This window comes from Psittacula echo (genome assembly GCF_963264785.1).
Source record: "Psittacula echo genome assembly, chromosome: 2".
NCBI classification, from domain to species: domain Eukaryota; kingdom Metazoa; phylum Chordata; class Aves; order Psittaciformes; family Psittacidae; genus Psittacula; species Psittacula echo.
Genome location: NC_137737.1, coordinates 3878719 through 3900602, shown reverse-complemented (window position 1 = coordinate 3900602; position 21884 = coordinate 3878719). Strand labels below are relative to the sequence as shown.

At 42.8% G+C, this 21884-nt stretch overlaps 1 protein-coding gene across 1 annotated transcript; it reads left to right on the top strand.

Annotated features, from left to right (window-relative positions):
- Positions 1 to 4515: 4515 nt before the first annotated feature.
- ENTPD3 (ectonucleoside triphosphate diphosphohydrolase 3) lies at positions 4516 to 19190 on the top strand (the record flags this gene model as incomplete). The annotated part of the gene is made up of 9 exons (XM_080610936.1): positions 4516 to 4635; positions 8744 to 8861; positions 12007 to 12157; positions 12943 to 13102; positions 15123 to 15353; positions 15816 to 16088; positions 16186 to 16296; positions 16785 to 16922; positions 18613 to 19190. 9 exons carry the CDS (start codon positions 4516 to 4518, stop codon positions 18844 to 18846), a joined length of 1536 nt encoding a protein of 511 aa, XP_080467062.1. The 3' UTR covers positions 18847 to 19190.
- Between the last annotated feature and the right edge of the window lie 2694 nt (positions 19191 to 21884).

Below are 21884 nucleotides of genomic sequence, written 5' to 3'. Positions count from 1 at the left end.
TTACTGTAATCCATCAAGATCATTATGAGAGAAGGGATCAAGAGGTGCATTTGGTATTTTACATTATGCGAATCTGAATCCTGGAACAATAAGCAGATGGTGGCACAGTGGTAGAGGTGTCTCATTGTGATGAGCTCATGCCTCTGACAAACTCATCCTGCAGGATGATCCTTGGCTGTAGCTGATCACACAGGTCAGACACTGATGGGAGAAGGATCCCAGTGACTTGGCTGTTACTATGCCTCTGGGTATGTGCTAGCTCCACTGAGCAGTCCAGGTTTGGCCAGAAGTGCAGCACAACTACAAAACAAGTGGTGCCAGTGCGCTTGAACTTGAATGGAAAGGTAGCCCTGAGACTACTTGTTCCTGGGGGCTGAGAAAAGCCCTCCTGGGAAAGCACTTGTTCCTTTCAGAAGAGGCAGGGATATACCATTCTTTCACCCATAGCGTCACCTCTAGACAAAACCCTTTCTCTGTGTGGGAGGGAACTGAGGAATATGATGTAGGGGCGGCCACCAGCATCGGGCTGTATGAGCACAAAAGCCAGATCGGCGTTTCTGGAAGAGGCGAGCGGGTGGCGGAGGGGGAGAGGAGGGAGACACGGCCGCGCTGCGGCTGTTCGTCCGGGCGGATGCTGCTCGGTTCCAGCGAGACCTGCCCCGCCGCTGGAGCCTGTCCAACAGTGCCTGAGCCGGGCTGCAAGGAGGGACCGCGCCCGAGGACCCTATGCCTCACCCGCACCCCTCTCATCTCTGCCGGCTGCGGTAGCGCCACAGATGCATCCACTCGGTGTCAATCTCCTTCCTCCGCTGGAACTACTTCACCGGGCTTTTTACCTGCAAGTCTTGGGGGGGTTTCTTTAAAGCTCTTTGGGAGTAACGTGAGCAAAGGGCGTGCAAACACCGAGTGATTCCCCACAACCCCTCTCCGCGGCGAGAGGCGCTCGCACATCCCCACTCCAAAGGTGCAGCTCTCTCCCTTTTCCCTTCGACCCAGGACGGAGTGGGGAAGCCGCAGCTTAGGAAGGTAGGTTGGGAAGCGGTGTGGGGCATCCCCGGGGAGGGAGCCGGGCGGAGGGGCGTTTTACCACCCAACTGCCGCCCCACCGAGGCAAAGTGAGGGGAGAGCCCCTTGGTGGGGCGGGCGACGGCGGTGTGTGTGCATGTACATATATGTGTGTGTATGTGTGCCTGTGTTTGTCTGTCTCCGCGATTTTCTTTGTCTGGGGTGAAAACTTTGTGCTCTGAGGTGCAGATGCTGAGTTGGGGTCCATGTGCTTGTTTTGACTTGATTTCTCCAGCCTGTGAAGCCTCCCCACGGGTTTTCATTGCGGGTTTAAAAACGCTTTGGGTGTTGGGGGGGTTGGTGTTTCGTTTCTTTTTGCTTTCCTTTTCAGCGCTTGAAAATCAGTGACCTGTAAACCACGTCTAAAATAAACGCTGATGCGTTTATCTCTCTGGTTACAGTGTGAAGAAAGAGGAAGATCCTTACGGCGCTTGCCTACCCACCCTATGAACAAACAGGTCAGTACTTAAAACAAATCCAAGTAACTTGGGGAAAGGAATTTCAATGTATAATATGCACTGTCATTTATACAGTAGTGTATTTAACCTAGTTAAACTCAAAACATTGGTGGCTTGAAGAAGTTTAGCCTGTTTTCCTTTGCAGGTAGGAGTGCTTTTTGCTTGAAATGAGGTGTAGAAAGTGATCCTTGCAGTACGTTACTGTGTGACCCAGTGTGCTTCATTGGGTGTGGGAAATACATATTAATGCTATTTCTTGCTTCAGGATGATATTATTTTAATAATGGAATGCAGCTGCTTTTTAATCCTTCATAAAAGCCTTAAACATTTACTTTAATTTGCAAGTGTGCAATGTTAGCAAGAGTTAGTTAACATTGCAATTGTGCTTGAACTGGAGCGAATGAACTCTCTGGTATCTCTACAGATCACAGTGAATGGGCAAGTGTGACTGTATTGCCCAGTATGTGTGTGAGATTTAGATGAGTGTAGCTAAAAGTAAATACAGGCCTGTGCTTTTGATCCAGTTATGTGAAGTCTTGCAACGTCTTGCACAATTCACATAGTGAAGACATGAACTGTATGAGGTGTCCTTCTGACACAGAGGCTGTTGTGTAAATCAGGATATAGAGATAATTCTCTGATGAACTTGTCCTGATGATATGAGGAATGTCTTAAGAGATGCTCCCTTACCTCATGTGCTCCCTGTCAAAACTGAGTTTTGCAAAGAGAAATTATCTCTAGTGAAGACAAATCCCAGCACCAGGGAAGCATGTGAGAAATTCAACACAATGAGTTTTCCATTTCCCCTTTACAAACCAATGCAGCAGAAAATACTGCAGCAGCCATCATGGGTGTGCTTAAGTGTTACTGTTGTATCAGTGGTTATTGCTTTGCTCTTTAGTAATGCTTTGGTTTTTCAAAGAGTCATTTGCTCTAAGTGGTGTTTTTTTGGATAATGACTTAATGTCTCCAGCACTGAACAGCAGTGCTTTGATGCAGGAGTGGCTGGGATATGTTAGGTTGTGAGCAGACAGTTCTTTTTTGTCACTTTGCAATTACAGATAACTCCATGTATAGTTGAAAGATAAAGACTTTTTCTCTCCCTAAAGACAAGTATTTTACCCAGGTGGTTATTGATAAACGTACAGTTAAAATCTGCTCTCTCTTTTAAAAATGAATTGATGTGTATCAATGCTTCTAATTGGTATCCCTGACATCATCTGCAGGTTACACTGAGAATTCTTCTTAAGTGTTAACGTATTTTCTGATGGTAAAAATAAGATTTCACTGTCATTTAATCATGGTGTACATGATGCTTGATTGCCTCAGGATGGTAAAGCAATGGATGCAGTAAATAAATCACCAGTGTGGCTGGTAATTTTAAACTGGCTGATGATTAATAAAGCTATTACCAAGCCAAGAAAAGAGAGTATTGGGAAAGTAGACTGGCAGTAAACAAGGAGCCCATATGGATTTAAAAAAGGGGGCCAATGAGTATAAAAATCTGACATTCTGGAAGTGAAACGTGTCAGTTTCCAAGAAAGCCAGTCTGGGTTAGATTTCACAACAGAAATCAGAAGACAAAGAAGGAAAGCAGAAGCAGTGGGCAAAGCTCAGAGTGAAGCTAGTCCCAAAACCAAACAAATACCTTGCTTCTCTTTTGAATGTGAACATAGGTGTTGGACCATGGGTACACAGGCTGAAGAACCCATCGGGTTTAGAACATGGAAACTGCGTGAGTAAACATTCTGCCTTGTCCCTCAACTCTCTGTCTCTGGTTGGAGCTAAGGAGACCACAGGGCTGACCCAGTGAGTTGTGGCTGTGGACTGCAGACCACCTCTTAGCTCCTGTCCTCAGCACAGATTTGCACTGGCAGTTGCTGAACAGCAGGGAAGCCCTTAACAGCCGCTGGTGTACTCCACTGTTGGTATGGAAGAATTAGGAGATGGGGGTCAGGATAGATCACACCAGAATAACTTGTTATTTCTGTGCCAAAATAAGTGGTTTCTGAAGCAGGGAAGTGCTCATTCTTGTGTTCCTGTGACACTCCTAAGCTTGCTGTTTGCCATCAGCCACCCCTTTCCTCCTCAACCCCTGTGGAACATAAGGATTTCTGATGTGGGAATTGTCAGTGCTCTGAGGTACTGAAAAGCCTTTTGGCGTGAAGAGCTGTCTGGCCAGGGCATGGAGCAATAAAGGATGAACAGAAATTACAGGAAACCTAAACCACATTTGAATCCTAGAAAACCTTTCAAGAGGATATGAACTTATCAACAGCCTTACCATCAGTGCGCATGTTCCATGTTACCTCTGGGTTTGTCTGACGTAACTACATGTTAGATTTGTTTAGATTTAGTGACTTCTCATCACAAGTTAAACTGTTTATGTGTAGTGAAGAGTGATCGTAATAGCCTCTGTATTAATATGCACACCCACATGTACACAAGCACACTTCATGAACGCATCAGCAGACAGTAGAAAGATGCCTGCCTGAATGTTCTTAAAACCTTTGTTTCTTGCTGAAGCAGGCTGTATCTGCCTTATAACTCTGGCAAAAGCATCCAGCTGTGCTCAGCAGCCACCAGCATTGTGCCTACATGGCTGTGGTTGTGTCTGTGTTGTGGGGATACATGGGATTGCTGAGTGTGCACTAGCCCCAACGTGCCCGTTGCTCTCATTTCCTGAGGCAGTGGGAGCTGGTGAGCGTGCATCTACATGTAGGCACTGTGGGAAAGGAGCAGACTGGGACCTGAGAGTGAAATCTGGCATCATTATCATGACAACATAGACACCTCCCTGCTCAGCAAAGAAAAGTTAGTGGTAGCAAAACACCTGGCAGTTCTTGAGGAGAACACAGAATTGTCATGCAGTATGATCTAGTTGGTGAAATGAGTTTTTAGGAGGAGCCTCAACTGACTGAGTTCAGGCCTTAAGACAGAATCACCGAGTTCTTTCACAGCCCTTAAGTGTTTATCTTTTTGTTGTTTCAGGATGCTCACCAGAACGCCAAGTGTTGTTGCCCAGGCGTTCCTTCTTCTAAGCATTATTCTTGTCATTGCTATTGCAGTGATTCAGATAAATCAGCAACAGATCCTCTCCCCAGGGCTTAAGGTAAGTCTTAGAATACCTGAGGAAGGAGAACAGTGTTTTGAACTGATATTTCATAATGTCCCTTTCTAAACTAATTTTTTATGGGGTGATTCAAATGAGACCTAAATTAATGTTTAATCCCATTGGGAAAACTGAAGCTGAGAGAGAAAGAGAATTGCTTAAGACCACAGAGTCAGTGGCGAAACAGGAAAAGCATTCCCTGATTGCCTGTGATGCCTATCACATAATGTTTTCTCTAAGACTGAAAGGCCAAATGTGAATCTGCCACTGCTTTTCTATTTTTGCCAGATTTTAGGTAATATTATAATAATTTCGAATTTTAAAGTTTAATTTCTGCCCCCTCCGCCCAAGCCAGGAAGCTTATGCTGAAATCTTTGCACGCTGCTGCTGTGTATCAAAAGCATTTGGGCTCTAAGTGTGCACTTTATGATTTAGCACGTGTTGAGTCTTGCCAGATATTAACAGAAGCAAAGTAGCTTTACAAGGAGGAGCAGAGCAAACTGGAAGAGATAAAGTGATGTCCTCTGGAATTCAGGCTTTGTCTTGTGTTGTATGTGTGCTGATTCTTCAGTGAGAGATGTATGCAACTGGGGACAAAGGTGTAGAAATGAGCCTTCTAGGGAAGCTGTGCAGCCTGGCAGTTTGAGTTCTGCCAATGATAGCTACAAGCACATAAACCTTGTCAGGTCCTTCTTTGAAGTCCTTTTTACCTTTCCCTCTGTGAATGCACTTAACTGGATAGTTCACATACTAATGTCTTACTACACTTCATGAAGTTATAAACACCTTTGGCTTTGTCTGAATTGTTTGGTGGTGTGTATGAATCATACAATGGGGTAAAACTGTAGTCTAATACCAGTTTTATGTGTTAGTGGTGTGGCAGGGTGTGTGCACTGGGATCTTGCATGGGGACACAGTGCCTCAAGTTTACTCCCTGTTGTGCCTTAAATCTCAGCCTTACATCCTGCCATTTTTCATGCAAGGCAAGACTGGATTGACCTGTAGGCTGAAGCCACTATCTAAAAGACAGCCTACGCATTGCTTGTGTTTGTCACCAATTCAGTTTCACATTCAGGAGGATGAAGTTGTCTGCCTTTGAACAACTGTTGGACCCACCTTGACCATTTGGTTTAGGTGGGGAGGTCTGTTTTCTCAATCTCAACAGCTTCATGGCTGGTTCTGAAGGAAGACCAATTTTCTGCCTGCCAATGCAGAAAATCCCAGCTGACACAGAGGATCCTGTATGCACTGAGATGCTGAGTGGTCCTCAGTAAATGATTAACACTCACGAAAGGAGCACCTTGATTATGCCAGGGTGAAACCTTCCAATAGTTAGTTGATCTGATGGAGCCTGGAAGGGGCAGTGTCCTGATGTTAGTGATTGATTAAAATTAAATATATATGACAATAACACGATGAAAACAGACTTGCTCTTTGCAGATGGCCTTGTTCTTCTGGCTCTTGTCCATGAAACCGAACAGCTACTGAATGATAACTAGAGTTTGTGTTGTAATAGTTCTTTCCCAGGATGCACATTGAGAAGATCCAGGTTTAGTGTGGCTCAAGAGAGAAATTATCTGCTACGCTATGTTTTAAAGTGTTGTTGCAGAATTAAATGGTTTGGTTCCTTAGGTTATCTGAAGATTGAGCCACGGATTTGTGAAGGAAGGGCCTGGCCATGTGCACGAGGCTGGGGCACTGAAAGAGCTCATGACTTAGTGGCACACACTGTGAAGTGAGAAGCCTAAGGATGTCTGTGCTCTCTTCATCACTGACATAGCCTGTGAAGAGGGCCAGAACTGTAGATGATGCCAGCTCTGAATGTAATGAGCCTTTGTACCAGTCTAAACGTTTTCCATTGTCTAATGATGTTTTGTGAGCCCTGAAGAGAAAAAACCCTCCCTTCATTATTGTGTTTCTTTAATTTCCCTCTCCAGGTGCTACAGTTCCCTACACCTAAATTTTACACGTCTCTTTTGGCTCTTCAGAAGTGTTTGGCCTTATTTGCAGATCATATAATTGATCAGTAGTTCAAACCTATATAATTGAAAGTAGTTCAAACCTATGTAGCTGAACTGAAGTGTACTTCCAGCATGGATGCACTTTTGTAGCCTCTATCCTCCTGGTTTAGCTTGTTAGCTTCTCGTGTGATAGTTCTCCAAAGTGATCAGATGGCAGGTAAGCCATCATAACTGTGTCAGCTTTAGGAATACTCTCATCCTCTTAAAATGCTGCATCTTCTGTCATTTCTGTTTAATTAAAGATTAATCTTAGTCCTAATATCTGGCACACTTCTCAGTGATCACTGCTTCATGATGCTGCACGGACAGGCTCAAGTGCAGAGGAGCTTTGATAGTCACCCTGAAATGGGCTCAGGAGCCCTCTTTAAAAACAAGCATCTCTTTAAAAGGACTCAGGAGGCTGTATAGGCAAAAGAGGTGGAGAAAGGAAGAACATAATGAACACACTGGTTCAGATAAGTGCAGCATTACTGTTTGGCACTGAAACCTCTAACTTTCAGGAAGGAGGCTTGGAAATATAGGGGAGGATGGAAGTAGGTCAGAAAGCCCCACAGCTAGCTGAGGTAAAAATACTTCCATTATCTTCCAGCTCTACTTGGACATGATAGTTAGCTCTAAAAGTAGCTAAGCTAAAAGCTTATGGTTGGCACTTCGAGCTGCCTGAAACTAGATTAAATTAATAGCCCTTGAGCAGATAGACCATTACTGTATTATGTGTCTCCACAGTGCCTATCTGTCTTTCAAGGGGTGGGAATACACTCACAGTATTTTTGCTAAAGCAGTTCCTTGAACAGAACCTGATGGTGTAGTAGTGGCTTGCTGGTAGCTGTGGAGCCTTCCACCTTTTAGTTGATCAGGGTAAACGTCATCCGGATAAATATAAATGGAATTCTCATTATCCAACAGTCCTCTGGGCAACAGACCAGACTGGAAGTGCTGGTATTTCTTTGGGGTTCAGGAGTTTGTAGGATTACAGTGGAAGCTGGGAACTAATGGGGTGTGGAAGCTGAATGGTTTGCCACCTGAAGCAGTGATCCTTCTCCATCAGACTTGAGGCAGTGGGATGAAATGTATTGGCTGCTGCAGAGGCTTGTCCTGCTTTGCAGCCAGATGGAAGCTCTCACTTTCAGTATTGCCAGGCTCTGAGGCAGCTGTGGTTTCGAAAGGAAAAAACATTAACAGAGAAATGACCTCTACAGCATGAGATTCCTACCAATGAGATGGCTTTGGAAGAGGCAGGCAGCTAAACGTACTTTCAGGGATCACAAAGAGGATAAGCAAAATCAGTTTTCTTGCTGTCATGCAGTTTGCCTTCCCAGTTGCTACAGTTTTCTACTGCCATCAAAGATGGGAAAGAGGGAAGGGCCCATCTGGGTAGCAGTGGAATGGGACGAAGAAACCTGTGCTTCCCACAGGGAGTGCAAGTGACCTGGGGCAAGTCACTTAAGTATTTGTCATTTAGTTCGTAAATAAAGCTGGGATAATCTTGATTCCCTCTTTGTTTTTTCGCACTCTGGCTCAGCCTGTTTTCAGTGGCAAACTCTTAGGTTGACTGCCTAAACCACTCAAAGGGAGAGGTTTATGGGGCAATCCACAAAGAACCAGACTCATTGCATCATTCTCACTGTGAACTGCTATGTACTTTACCTCTTTGCTTGTGGCTTTAGGGATCCCTTGTGCATCCTTGAATCTAAAGCCTATGCTTAGGTATCAAACCCTTCAGCGTGCAGGGAGTATAGCTGAGATAATAGGAAATGATCTTGCTGTAAAATCAGATCCTGACACAAGGTTATGTGTGTGTCAGTGTGGATTTTGAATCTACTGCTGAAAGGAGATGAGCATTCTCAGTCCCCACTGAATTCATTACTGTAGATACATAGAATGTTCTTTGTTGTGCAGCCAGATTCATTCTGTTTGGCTGTTGGATTCAAGCCTGAGTGCCCAACACCAGAAATAATCTCTGTTGTAAATATACTGTGCATACATATTCTACAGTGTTTGATGGTGCAAAGAAGAACAGCTGCGTATGGGCTGTTAAGCTGCCACTGTCTGTTTCTTGATCTAACATAGTCTTTTTTAATCCCCAGTATGGAATAGTCCTTGATGCTGGATCCTCTCGGACTACAGTCTACATCTATGAATGGCCAGCAGAAAAAGAAAATGACACGGGAGTAGTAAGCCAAACCTTCAAGTGCAACGTGAAAGGTGAGCTCCAATGGAGTTATCCTCTAAGAAGACATTATCTGGAATCTTATACTGCCTTTTTTACACTGTGTTCCCTTTTCATTGCTGGGGAGCAAGAACTGTTCAGGCTATGTCTATATCTATCAGCATCAGTCATTCTCCTACTGATACAGCAGGGTGCTCTGATCTGCAGTGGAGACGGGAAACTGTAGCTAAACTTGATGTACTGATTTAGTAACTGCAGCGCATGAGTGGTGCAGGCAGATTTCAATCCACAGAGGATCAGGCTCTGTAAATGTGTAGTCCTTGTGCACCAAAATAATTTCTTTTAAAAGGAAAATATAAAATATTTAAAAAATATCTTTGAAGAAGAGCTCTTTGAGAAGAATGGAGATCTGCCCTCCTTAGATGTTAGCCATTAATTTCGATGGAGTGATGCTTAAAACCCTGTCTCTGATGTTTGAGTCAGGTTTCCTAGAGAAACAAGGTTATGCCGGTCATCTGGAATTGTTCTGTAATTACTTCCTTCAGGTATCAACCTCAGTGATATCTGAGTAAGCTTTCAAAGATACCAAAATTCCACACATTTTATGAAGACAGGTGGCCATGCAGGGAAGAGCAATCCATATTATTAAGCAGCAACTAATCCATAAGGGATTTCTGCAGGAAGCTGGACTTCATAAATTCTGCTACCTAATGAACTCTAGTGTATTCTCTAAGGTACTGACTTAAGCAGCACTGCTTTATTTGATGCACTGGTTTGTGTTTGCCAGTTAGGTAAGAGAAGAAGGTGGGGCAACTCAGGAAGTCTCAGTGCAGATTTTGTTGCACATAATAACTGTGGTGGTCAACAAGAATCTTTCCCTTTCCTTCCCTCTCAGTTCTACATCCCTCTTTGTGTCTGCAAATAGATGCTGGTGATGCAGTCATATTGGTCCATGAGTATCTAAGAGATAAGGCAATAGTTTCTTAACAGCACCAGCATTTCTATCTTCAGCATTAAACATGTGTGGGCATTCTTAGCAATTTTGGAACAAGGAAAGGCAAGCAAGGGTAATGTGCACAGAAGTAATGCACTGTCACGTGCCTGATGCTGTGTCTTCACAGGCTGCGGGAATGGTGGCCAGCCTGCTGAGGTGGGGGAGCACTCTGCTAGGTTATGCCTTCGCTCATTAGAATATTGCCTTTAAGGATTACGATTTGAGAAGAACTCACAGAGAAACTGCATTATTCTTCTGGAGAGATGGCAGAGGAGTACTCTGAGCACTTGTTTTAATAGGATTAGATTTTGGTTTAATTCCAGCCAAATATGAAAAAAAATTGCAAAATGAATGAGTCCAAATTGCTGTGAATTGTTCAGGTCCAGAGGAGGCTTAACCATGATCAACCAGAGCACTCATCCTCCAGCATACAAAATATCCAGGGTTTACTGCTCAAGTCTTGAATAACTGCACTGAAAGAGACAGAGGGCTCAAAGGAGAGGTCCCCATAGAAACAGAATGGTTTGTGTTGGAAAGGACCTTAAGATCATCCAGTTTCAATCCCATGCCAAGGGCAGGGATGCCTCAAACTAGACCATGTCACCCATCTGAGCTGTGAATACATCTGTCTTGTTTCTTTAGTGACCTTCCAATCATAGCCTTAAGCACTTAAATTGGGGGTGGTTCTGGGCATGTTGAGAGACAGACTTTCACATACCTACTGAACTCGAAAGTCAAATGATCAACTACTCTCTAAGTTCCATGGTTGGTTTATGATTTCATGTTTACCTTTATTAGATACCTCTGCCCTGTGTGTAGGAGCCAGCCCCCAAACCCTTTCTACACAGCACAGTTCATCTGTCCTGGTTAGGGTGTAAGCATCGACAAAGCAGTTGTCCAAAGCAGAATGGTCACTATCTGTGACCTGCTCTGTCTGAACACTGGGAGATGGAGGCTGCTGCCACCAAGGGACTGTGAGGCAATGGCAGGATGTAAAGCAGTAGTTGCTGCTCTGTTTATCTCCAGTAACAGCTTTCCCTCCAGCTTCAGGCCTGCCTGTGCTAGACTTAAGACTTTTAGAAGGCCCAACCATCTAATGATGACACAGTTCATACTGTGAAAAAGAGAGTGGTAGAGTGTGGAGTCTGTAAAGTCTTACACACTTTTTCCACTGTGGGTTGTTCTTTTTTCAATGCAGTGTGGCTGAACATAAATGGTTTCTCATTTTAACTCTGTAAGAGCCACCTTTTGCTTAGGTTGGGATCAAGCTGTGGGAGACATGGCTGTTACAGGACAACTAGATGGAGTTCTGGCAGAGCTGTTGTCTGTGGGGCAACGGCTTCATGGCAATGCCTGCATTTCTCCCTGTGCAACTTACCTAGGAAAGTTGAGTGAGGAATGGTTTTATTCACACTCAAGGTGAGCCTGAACAAGTTGAAGTCCTGGTGGTCCTTGGAGTATTGAGCAAGGGAGGAAAGACTCTGATGTTAATTATTCAAACAGTTACACCTTACACACATGGTGCAACTTTCATTCCGGTTATGCAAAGGCTTTGGGAATCTGGAAAGCTGTGAGGTACCGATTAGCTCATGCACCAGCTTAGACTTGGACCTCTTATGACCTCAAGAGCTGTTTGTGCATCTTGAAATTTCACCAGCAGTTCTTTGCAGAAGCTGCTTTATTTTGTTCTCAGTTGAGAGCACTGAGCTGTAGAGGTGCCATGGTGTCCAAAACAGCTGTGGCAAACCAGATCAGGAAATCTGTGGTTGAGGTTTGGAAGGAGGGATTTTCTATACTTTAGCAGATCAGAGAAATTTTACATCCATAAGACATGCTGTTTTCTACAGCATCTGCCATGAATAAGCCTATTTCCCTCATAAATATAGCACTGCTTTCACTGTGTTGTCACATGGTTATACTGTATATCTTACTGTAGGTATGGTATATAGGTGTATATGTATACACACTGAAATACAGGTGAGCAGTTTGCAAGTATCTGTCTCCCACAGCTGAGACAGTCACTATGTTGATTATTCTTTAAGCACTCCCAGTTTTCAAGCATCCTCTCCTTGTTTGCAATTACAGGAGGGATGGGGGAAATCTCTTTCTCTTAGCACCTGCTTGCTAATTGGGCTAATTTGTAGTTGGCAAAGCAGAATGGAATCAATCTACTTGTTCTCTTTTAGGCCCTGGTATATCCAGCTATGAGAATAACCTTGGAGCTCTTGCCAAACCTTTGGATGACTGCCTGAATGAAGTCAAGGACAGAATACCAGTTCATCTGCATAAGAACACTTCTGTTTATCTGGGGGCTACAGCTGGCATGAGGCTATTGAGGTATGGCAGAAACGTGAGCTCCTCTGTGTGCATTACAGCAGAGCAGTCTGTGAAACCAGGGTGTGAAAAATGATCTGGATGCATTTTTATCCATTGGAAATTGGCCATCCCTGAAGGAAATGGAGCCCAGCCAATTTAATTTAATTAACTTTTCTGATAGGGAAAATGGGGCTGTATGAAAATCCTCTGTGGTGCCATACTGAAAACAAATCTTGCTTTATTCTGGAGAAGGCAGGAGTTTAATTTTCTCTTCCATAACTGTCTTGAAATTCAGTGTTACACAAACAGGTAATGTTCATGTGTATCTGTGGGCAGCAAAGGCAGATTAAAGCTGGACACCACAGGGTTTTATGAGGGCTAATGTGGCTTTTGGGGTCTGCTTGTGGCTTTAGCCCTGGCATAAACTGGCTTTTTATAGTTGTTCTGTGGTGGAATGGAGTGGGAATAAAGGCTGCAGGACTGTTCTGACCAGCAGTTGTCATGTAAGCATTCAGTTCACTAAAAAAGGAAGTGTGTGTGTGTGTGTATATGTATGTATATATTAGAAACAAAATACTCATGAGCTTGTATGCTAAAGAATGAAGTTTATACATACTGGGGGAGTTGCTTGCTGAAATGCTGTTGCGTAACGTGGCTGTTCCCTGTCATAAACTTCCCTTGAGGGAAACAACATCTATTTTTCATTAGGTGATTGTAGGAATTCTCTTGAATTGCCAGTCAGTGAACAATAAACATGAAATTGCCTTTCCAGATGCTCAGTGTCTTATATTTTGTGAATTGCTTAGGTTGCAAAATGAAACGGCAGCCAATGAAGTCCTTGCGAGCATTCAGAACTACTTCAGAGCACAGCCTTTTGACTTTAGGGGTGCGCAAATCATAACGGGGCCAGAGGAAGGGCTGTATGGATGGATAACAGCCAACTATATAATGGGCAATTTCTTAGAGGTGTGTGGAAAAAACCTGCATGCTTTTCTTTCACCGTTTCTCTCTTATAAATGAGAAGTTTGAGAGGACATGCCTGTTAAATGTCATAGCTATAGCTTCAGTTTTGCTCTGAAATATATAACAGGGTCTTTTTTGTGGCAGTAATAGAAGAAAACAAACATAAAAGACATGATGTTACAGGAACGTGATGTGGCAAAGGTAAATTGTTGATCCACAAACCAGGGCTCTTCCCTAAAAGACACTGGATGCCTTTCCTAGAAATAGAAGTTGCACTGCTTTTGAATGCATTGATGTGTTAAGTATGATAGGTCTTGACTGTCTTGACAGTGGTGCCAACTAGAGGTGTCTTCTTCTGCTTCTCAGTGAGTTCCTCAGTTGACTGCTGTCCCTGCAGCTGTACTGGTGAAGGATCTGCACAGCTTAGGGGGCTCCTGGCAGTGTTGGCTCACTTGTCTTAGCAGACAAGAGTGAAGAAGTGAAGGTGTTGAAGTTGATGTGGCCAAATGTGCCTCAGCTGAGCCAGAGATCACTCATACACTATTCATCCCAATACTGCTGAAGAGCTGCAGGCTATGAGCAGTGGGCTGTGATACTGTCTTGTGGAGACAAAGTGATACCAACATAAAGATACTTATGCTGTGTTTGAACTCAGAATAGGGTCATGCAGGAGCCTCATGGCAGAGAGGTAGTCAAGTATATTGGAAGATCCCTTTATATATATATTCAGTATAGTTTATTCCCAGTAAAAGCTGTACCAAGATGATGAGCAACTACATTCGTGGCAGCAGTTAACTGCACTTAAGATAGTCTTGCTAGGTTGAAAGACATTTCAAACAAACCCCTGAGTATTGTTTGCTGTGCTGGTTGAATGGTTCCTGTTAGATCATGGCAATTAATGAGGAGGAATTTGTCATTAGTAATCTTAAGTGATAGCTCATGGTGGTGTGTTGCTGACTCTTGCAGAGAAAATCGGTATTGGAATTGCATGTTCTGGAAGAGATTTTCTTGCTGTGTGTATTTCGTGCAACACGCATGATATGATAAACTTCAGGGTGGTGTCAGTTTTCTACCACATGGGTTTTAATAATGCAAACATCAAATTCTATCAAATATGGCAGATTCATAAGGAACACTGAAGCACTGCAGTGTGTGAAGCCAGTTTAGTATAGAGAGTTGTGTGGAAGACCTGCATGTGGAATATCGCTAGTAGAGGAGAGAAATGGTCACCATTCTTGTGACAGTGGGCTGAGTCAAATTCTGGTAGGGGCTGTTAATGGGAATCTTGCACTGTGAAATCTTGTGAGTGTATTTGCTAACCCTGGAAGCTTCTTTTCCCTTCCTCCGTATACACTCACATCATCATGCTCAGTAGGCAGTACTACAGTAAATATTGAGATAGATAATTCTTACAGAGTCTATATTCTGTGTAGATCAAATACAGAATTTTGGCAATGTTTGAGTAATGGGAAAATGCCAGCTGAATGGATCAGATTTATTGCCACTGCAGTTTCAAGGAAGGAAATGTGCAGACGAGGTGGTTTTGTTCTTTTGACTTCAATGTAGCTTTCATTTTTCTGTGGTTTTCATTCTATTTTCACTCTTTTTCTGTGTGACCTCTTAATATTCTATTCCTTTAATAATAATTCTTGCTTTTAAACAAGCAGATCTTCATACTATTTGCATCCACTTTTGTTCAAGTTCTCATGTGTACATAATACAATTCCCTGCATTCTAGTATGGATACTGACCTGGCTAGTCCTATGCTTTGATTGTTGTGCTGCCCTCTGAGTTGAACGCTAAACTGCATTCCTTTTTCCATCTTTCAAGATCACTTCACTCTGTGAAAATACATCCCTCTTACATGAAAAACATCTGCATGTTTGCCTAAGAGCTGATTTTTCTGAAAGGGTGCAGGACAAAGAGGCAGGGAAATCTCCAAAAGTTAAGAGTAGAAAAGCCTGAACAAAAAGGAGAACAAGCAGATGGTATCTCTAATTAGTCCTTTTACTCTTACATGTAGAGAAACCTTTGGAGGACATGGGTTCATCCTTACAGAAAAGAGACAATGGGTGCACTGGACCTTGGAGGAGCTTCCACTCAAATTTCATTTATTCCAGAGGACTCTCAGGAGAACTTCAATAGCACCTTACAAGTGAAGTTGTATGGTTACAACTACAATGTCTACACACACAGCTTCCAGTGCTACGGGAGAGATGAAGCTGAGAAAAGGCTTTTAGCATTGCTGCTCCAGGTCTGTTTAAGCTCCTTTGCTGTGTTGCTCTTCCACGTGTTCAGTAATTGTCTGAGGTTCTTCAGCTTGTGTGGAGTTTTGGAGTTTGGAAGTCTCCAAACTTCCCTTTGGTGGAGTTTGGAGACTGCAGTAAGAGCTCCATTGTGCTTAGTTATGGACCAACACACTTGGGTTTCATACAAAGATCCTTGTATCTGTTAAAAACTGATAAAGAGTTTTCTGCCATTCGACATAAAAAGGACCAACTGGTCTTGTAAGTGTTTTGCTGGTCTTGCCAATGCTTTCTTGAAGAAGAAGCTTCTATGAATGACAATGATCAGCAATGTACTGATATCAGTCATGACAGAGGAGAGAACAAAACTACATGCATGTGTGGTTTAAAAGATTCCTGTATTTACGGTCAAATTAGGTCTTTCTTGCATTTTAATAGCCTTTATTGGATTTGGTTTTTTCCTTTCCCAGAAATCAAACACCAGTTCCAATGTGGATAATCCGTGTTACCCTCACAATTATAATACTACATTCACCATGAAGCACCTCTCTGGCAGCCTTTGTACACAGTCCCTGAGACCAGCAAATTATCACCCAAGTGAGCTTGTGCACTTCCATGGAACAGGGGATCCAGGTCTGTGCCAGGAGATGGTTTCTTCATTGTTCAACTTCAGTGCTTGCAGAGACAGAGAAGATTGTCCATTTCATGGAATACATCAGCCAAAAGTTAAAGGGAATTTTGTGGTAGGTTTGCAAACTCAGCATTTCTCTTTGAGCTTGCTGGCTTTTGATTTCTATAGTTATGAAAATAACAGGCCTGCCATCTCCTCCTTTTCTATAGGCTTTCTCAGGATTCTACTATACAATTAATGCTTTGAATTTATCTGGGCACTTTTCCCTGGCTGACTTCAATTCAAGTATGTGGGTTTTCTGTTCCCAGAGCTGGGCACAGGTAAGCGGGTTGGCTGGGTTTTTTGGGTTGGTTTTGGTTTCCCTTTTGTATCTGTAAAAGCGAGATATAAAAAGAACACGGACTGAACAAGCATTCAGAACTTTTCAGAAGGTCTGGTTTAACCTCAACGTTTGTTTTCCCAATGTGCTTCAAACCATGTAGTATTTGTAGCATGCTTAAAACTTGGACTAGGTTTCAAAATCTATTCAGAGCTTTAGCCATGCTGTGAAGATGACATGGAAAACATAGAAACCATAACATCCTCCATCTTTTATGTATAGTCTCAGATGTAGTTTCATTTTTTACCACATAAACTATGTCACTGTCAGGGTATTTCTCTCTTTAAATCTCTGTATCTTGTCCACAATTTTACTTGGAGTTCTTGAAAAATGCGAATAAATTCTAAATAGAACCCAAAATATTCTCTGGTTATAAAACCTGAAGCATTTTTTGTAAATTACATGTTGTAACAAACTTTTTGCTTTCAGCTCCAGTTCATGCTGCCTAAATTTGAAGAAATATATGCTAGATCCTACTGTTTTTCAGCCAACTTCATTTATTACTTGCTTATACATGGTTACAACTTTGATGCAGAAACTTGGCCACGGATACATTTTCAAAAGGAGGTGAGTAATAATAATCTCCTCTTACTGTTGCTTTAATCCAAGGCAGTTTAGAAGGAGAGAGAAGATGCAGCAGCTTACGAAAATATAACAGTTGAAAACAGCCTTTGTAAATGACTGTCAAATCTTTGGCACAAGGCAAAACTACTTCTCAAGCCTCAGCAGCAATTTCAGCCTGGTTCTAGGGGTTGCAGCATTACTTTGAGATGCTGCCTAGATTCTTTGTAAGAGCTTTAAGAAAGGATCAAATAAGTGTGTGTCAAACCTCGTCCCAGTTTGTGAAAGCAGTAGCTCAAAACACCTCACCAGTCAAGGTCCACTGCTGGGTTGGACAGGAGAACTCCTGCTTTGCCTGCTGGCAAAGCCTTGGGGGAACCAGCAGAGCTGGTTTGTGATCAGTGAGTGGTGATGATGCAGCTCAGGCAGTTTTCATCCTTAGATGGCATATCCGTCTGTGCTGTAATCTGGTTCTCTGGAATAAGAATGTGTATTGATGGGGTACTGGCTCAGTTGGCAGAGAGAGAAGGCTTACAACATTTCTCTCATAGCTGTGTTTCTGTCTTCCCTGACCTCAGTTTTCCTCCTGAAAAACAGCGTACTTGTGATGAACTTGTGTGTGTGTGTGTGTATATATATATATATATATCTCCATTCTAAAGATACTGCTAAAAAATCTTTGCTTTCAAATTGGAAGGCATGGGTACTAGTGAAGCTTGGCTGTCACATCAAGAAGTGTGGTCCCCACAGTCCTCTCTGGGACTGTACAGAGCCTTATTTTAAACCCTTGTCCCAGACTGTCTCTTAATCTCCACACAGTCTGGAAATGCTTCAGCACTTGCATGTAGCAAAACAATGGGTTTACACAGTTTCTCCAGGAGAGGAGAGTGAATGTTTATTGCTTATGTATATAGACTGTATTAGACATAATAATATAATAAAATATAAGATATGCTTATGAATATAGGCAGTATTCCTTTTTAATTAGTGAACACAATGAATGAAAAGAACCTTAACCTAGTGCAAAGATCTAGGGCAAGATGATTTGCAAATGTTATCAACCTTATTATAAGAGATTTTTTTCCCTCTTTCAGCAAAGAGAAACCACTTTGATTCCCCTTACCTCTTTGCTCACCTGTTGTATTCCAGTTCCTGTTGATGTAGCTTTTTTTATCAGTTAAACAGAAGGTGTTAAGATATACACAACTATAAAAAGGACCAAACATTATAGGCCATTATGATCTCCTAACACCAGTATGTGACTGCTTAAAAGTGTTCATTAAAAACATTAAATCATTTAAGTTTCTCTCTCAACTTCATCATGCTGTTGATGGAATTCTAGGAATTAGCACAGTGGTCCTGATTTTATTATTTTTTTTATTTTATTTATTTATTTTTAAGTGTGTTTCTTGGACAGAAAATCCCGTAACTGGCTGCCTGCATATACACCACACATCCTTGTACCCATCCATCCAATACCTGTATCTCACTTCTTTAGCCCAGTGACCAATTTTATCCGCATCCTCTGGAACTACAAGAACAAGAGCAATTTAAAATGGTTTTGTGTCTTTGTATATTCCACTGAGGTTTTCTCCTTGGTAACTGAAAGGGCAGTTGTTAGCATCAGCAGTTGAGTGTTTGGAACCTCTTTTCTTTAACTGTCCATGGGAATAGGACTCTTCTGTCTGTATTTCAGGTTGGCAACAGCAGCATAGCGTGGTCACTCGGTTACATGTTAAGCCTTACAAACATGATCCCAGCAGAAGGCAAGCTGATCCAGTTACCTCTGAAACCTGCTTTGTTTGCTGGGCTCCTTGTCTGCCTCACAGCTACAGCATTGTTGTGTCTTCTCTTCCTTGTGTACTTGTGGATTGCATCACATCATCGGAAGAACGTCAGCCATGTGGAACATGTATTTATTCCAGAATGAATGAATTTTACTGAAAAAGTTTTACAGTGCTATGAGGGAGGACTTTAGTTTTGAAAAATGGAGGGTGAAATAAAGACAAAAGGCAGAAAGACTTCAGGACCAGAAGCATAAATAGAGGAGAGACATTAAGGAGTCTGTGATACGGTGACTTGGAGTGCTTTTATCTTGACACTTGGTTCTGTAAACCTCACTCATCCAGTGTGCAGCAGAGAAACCATGGGCAGGTTTGTTAATAAGGGATTAATAGCCTTTTCCTGACAGGTATGTATTATCGTTGCTGTTCATGTTCATCTGTGCTAACTGGTAAACTCAAGTGGTGATAGATGTGACCACAGTGGTGGCTGTTTAAGTGTGCCATGAAACATGGCAGCTGCTCTGGTGTGCTGTGCTGCCACTGAAAGCTCCCAGATAATCTTATTTCTGAAACTGGAACAAGCACTGGGTAATGACAGCAACTGAAAGGAACAGCTAGGGTAGAATTCCTTCTATTGGTGTTCCAAACTGATCTGCATAAAGGTGTAATAAACTGCCAACACCTCTCAGGAATGTCAAGCCTGTCTCAAATCTAAGCTATATCTTTTGGTACCATGGACATCTTGGCATGCCTCCGCTATGGTACACAAGATTTGTTTTGAAGGCTGAAGAAAATGCTTTCACGCTTTGGTAACTGAACGTAAACTTAAATGTCTCATAGTTACCTCCAGAAGCCACTGGGGGTTTCAATGTCCTTTTCTTTTACAGAAATACTTGTGGTAGGTTCTCATCCTGAAACACTGAGCTGTTGATCTCAGGCATTTGCAGTCAGTGCTGACTTGTGTATGTGTAATTTCAACCATCTGGATAGACTCTCAGAACTGGGACTTTCTGAAGTATTAACATGTTGAGCCCTTCATTCAGAGCCAAGAGGAACAGGAGCCACCCTGCAGGCCAGCAGAACACCCTTTCTGAGGTGGGTTCAGGAACGTGTTGCTGGAGCTGCAGTCAGGGTTGTAGTGTCTCAATAAGCCTTTCCACTGTCCTGGCCTCAGTGTGACTTCAGCAGCACTGGGATCTACCTAACACATGCTTCTGTCAAACACATCAACTCCAGAGCTTTCTAGAAGCACTGCTGCCTTTGTGCTCCAAAGAGCTGACTTCCCTGAAAGCCCCAGCATTCTTCACCAAACCTCTCATTCCCTTAAGTCCTAAGACTACAATTTTACCCACTGGTCAAGGCATTCTTCATGGTTGATGCCTCTTTTACCTGCTTGTCTTTTGGTCTTCTTCAGCTGAGTTCTGAAATATCCCTTGAAACAGTCTCCTGCCACATCTTCTGCCCTCTTTTCCCTTTGTACACTGTTAATTCCTCTTCATATTGCCATAACATGATCTGTGAAACTGCAAGGGTAATACAGCTGAAGGAGTTAGCAGGAAGAAGGGACTGTTGTATTTTTGAGGACCTGCAAGAGGAGAAAAGAGCGTCTCTGCTTCACTTCCCTCCTCCCCTTCCACCATCTCTTTTTTGCCCAGATTCAATACCTCCATGGAGCTCCATCCCCAAATGTCCTCCAAATAGCCTCTGCCAATCACTTCACATTCCTCCCTTTCCATCTTGTCAGGACTGCTTCCCTTTGCGTGCTGTTTCCCCTGCTTACATATTTCCTCTGTAAAGGGATGGTTACTCATTTAATGCAGAGTTTTTCAGTGTGAGAAAGTAAAAACTAGAAGGGAAATTGCCATATTCAGCATCTACAGCTAGTGAGTTAAAAGTTTGTGAGGCCACTTGAGTAGAGGTTTCCTTGCAGCTGTGTTGCATGCAAGAGAGTGCACGCACTCAAAAGTCAACACTGGATTATGAATTGCAGTGGCATGTCGCGTGTTTTCTATCCTGACTTCATCTATTCCCCATATTGATTAGGTTGTGAGAGAACAGTGGCCAGTATTTTTAGCCATTAATATTTTCATGTTCTGTTGTTTCTGTATCACCTTCTTTCAGGTTTGATTGGGGTTTTATTTAGTGTTTCACAGGCTGCTGGATGATTTGAAAGGAACTAAATACCTTTTTAAATGGAAAAAAGAATAAAAGTTAGTGAATTTCAAGAGGATCAGCAGTGAGGGTTTTGTCCCTTCTGTGTTGGTATGCCGCTATGTCCTGTCAGTCTTACTGAAGTAGCAGTACTTAAAATAAGGCAGAAGGCACTACAAGGTGATGAAGCGTTCTATAGCACCCAAGTTACATCTGATAAACCAAAAAGCTTAATTCACAATGCATTGGCATTACAGAATAATGGCATGAGATAAGAGCTTTATCTTTGGTGTGATGGATCTGGAACTGCAGTTAAGGGTAAAAAATCTGAACAGTTGGATGACAGCATTAAAATGTTTTCTTAAGTTGCTGAATGGTATTCTGGAATATGCACTTGCCTTACAAAACCTTTGCTTTGTGAATGGCAGGGGCATTCAGTCATGGGTTTACACAAATGAAAAACGCTTGGAAGTGAGCTTCCTTGGAATTGGCAGCTACAGAACAAATTTGTTTAACAATCATTTGGACTTCCAGATGTGCTTGGATGGAGTGTTTATGCTCAGGGAATGCCTTCCTCCTGCCAATCACCTCCTGTTTACCTGCAGTTCGTGCTTGGACACGCAGCCAGCTTGGCTGCCCTTGGCTGTCTGCAATGGTTGCTTCTTGGAGGTGAGCTGGGGCAGTGGTGGTGGTCATGGCTTCATAGCCAGAACTAAACCCTACCTGAGGTGCAAGGCAGAACCCCATCAGCCATTGTGTCCCTGGCCTGTCAGCTGGAACTGAGCAAGGGTCTGGGAAAGCCAGTATATTAGCGACTGAGAGCGTGCACAACTGTAGGTTGTCTTTTCATACTCTTTATTGCCTGTATATGAAGACTAATAAAACTAAGTTGTGAAAAGTTAATCCAAGTGTACTTTTATTATTTTCCCCCTGGTATCAGTGTTTTCATCCTGGTAGACAAGCTGTTCTTATTGGAGAGGTGGGAAACCTCTGAAATGCTTTACTGGGGGGTGGAAACTTGCAAGCTGCAAAA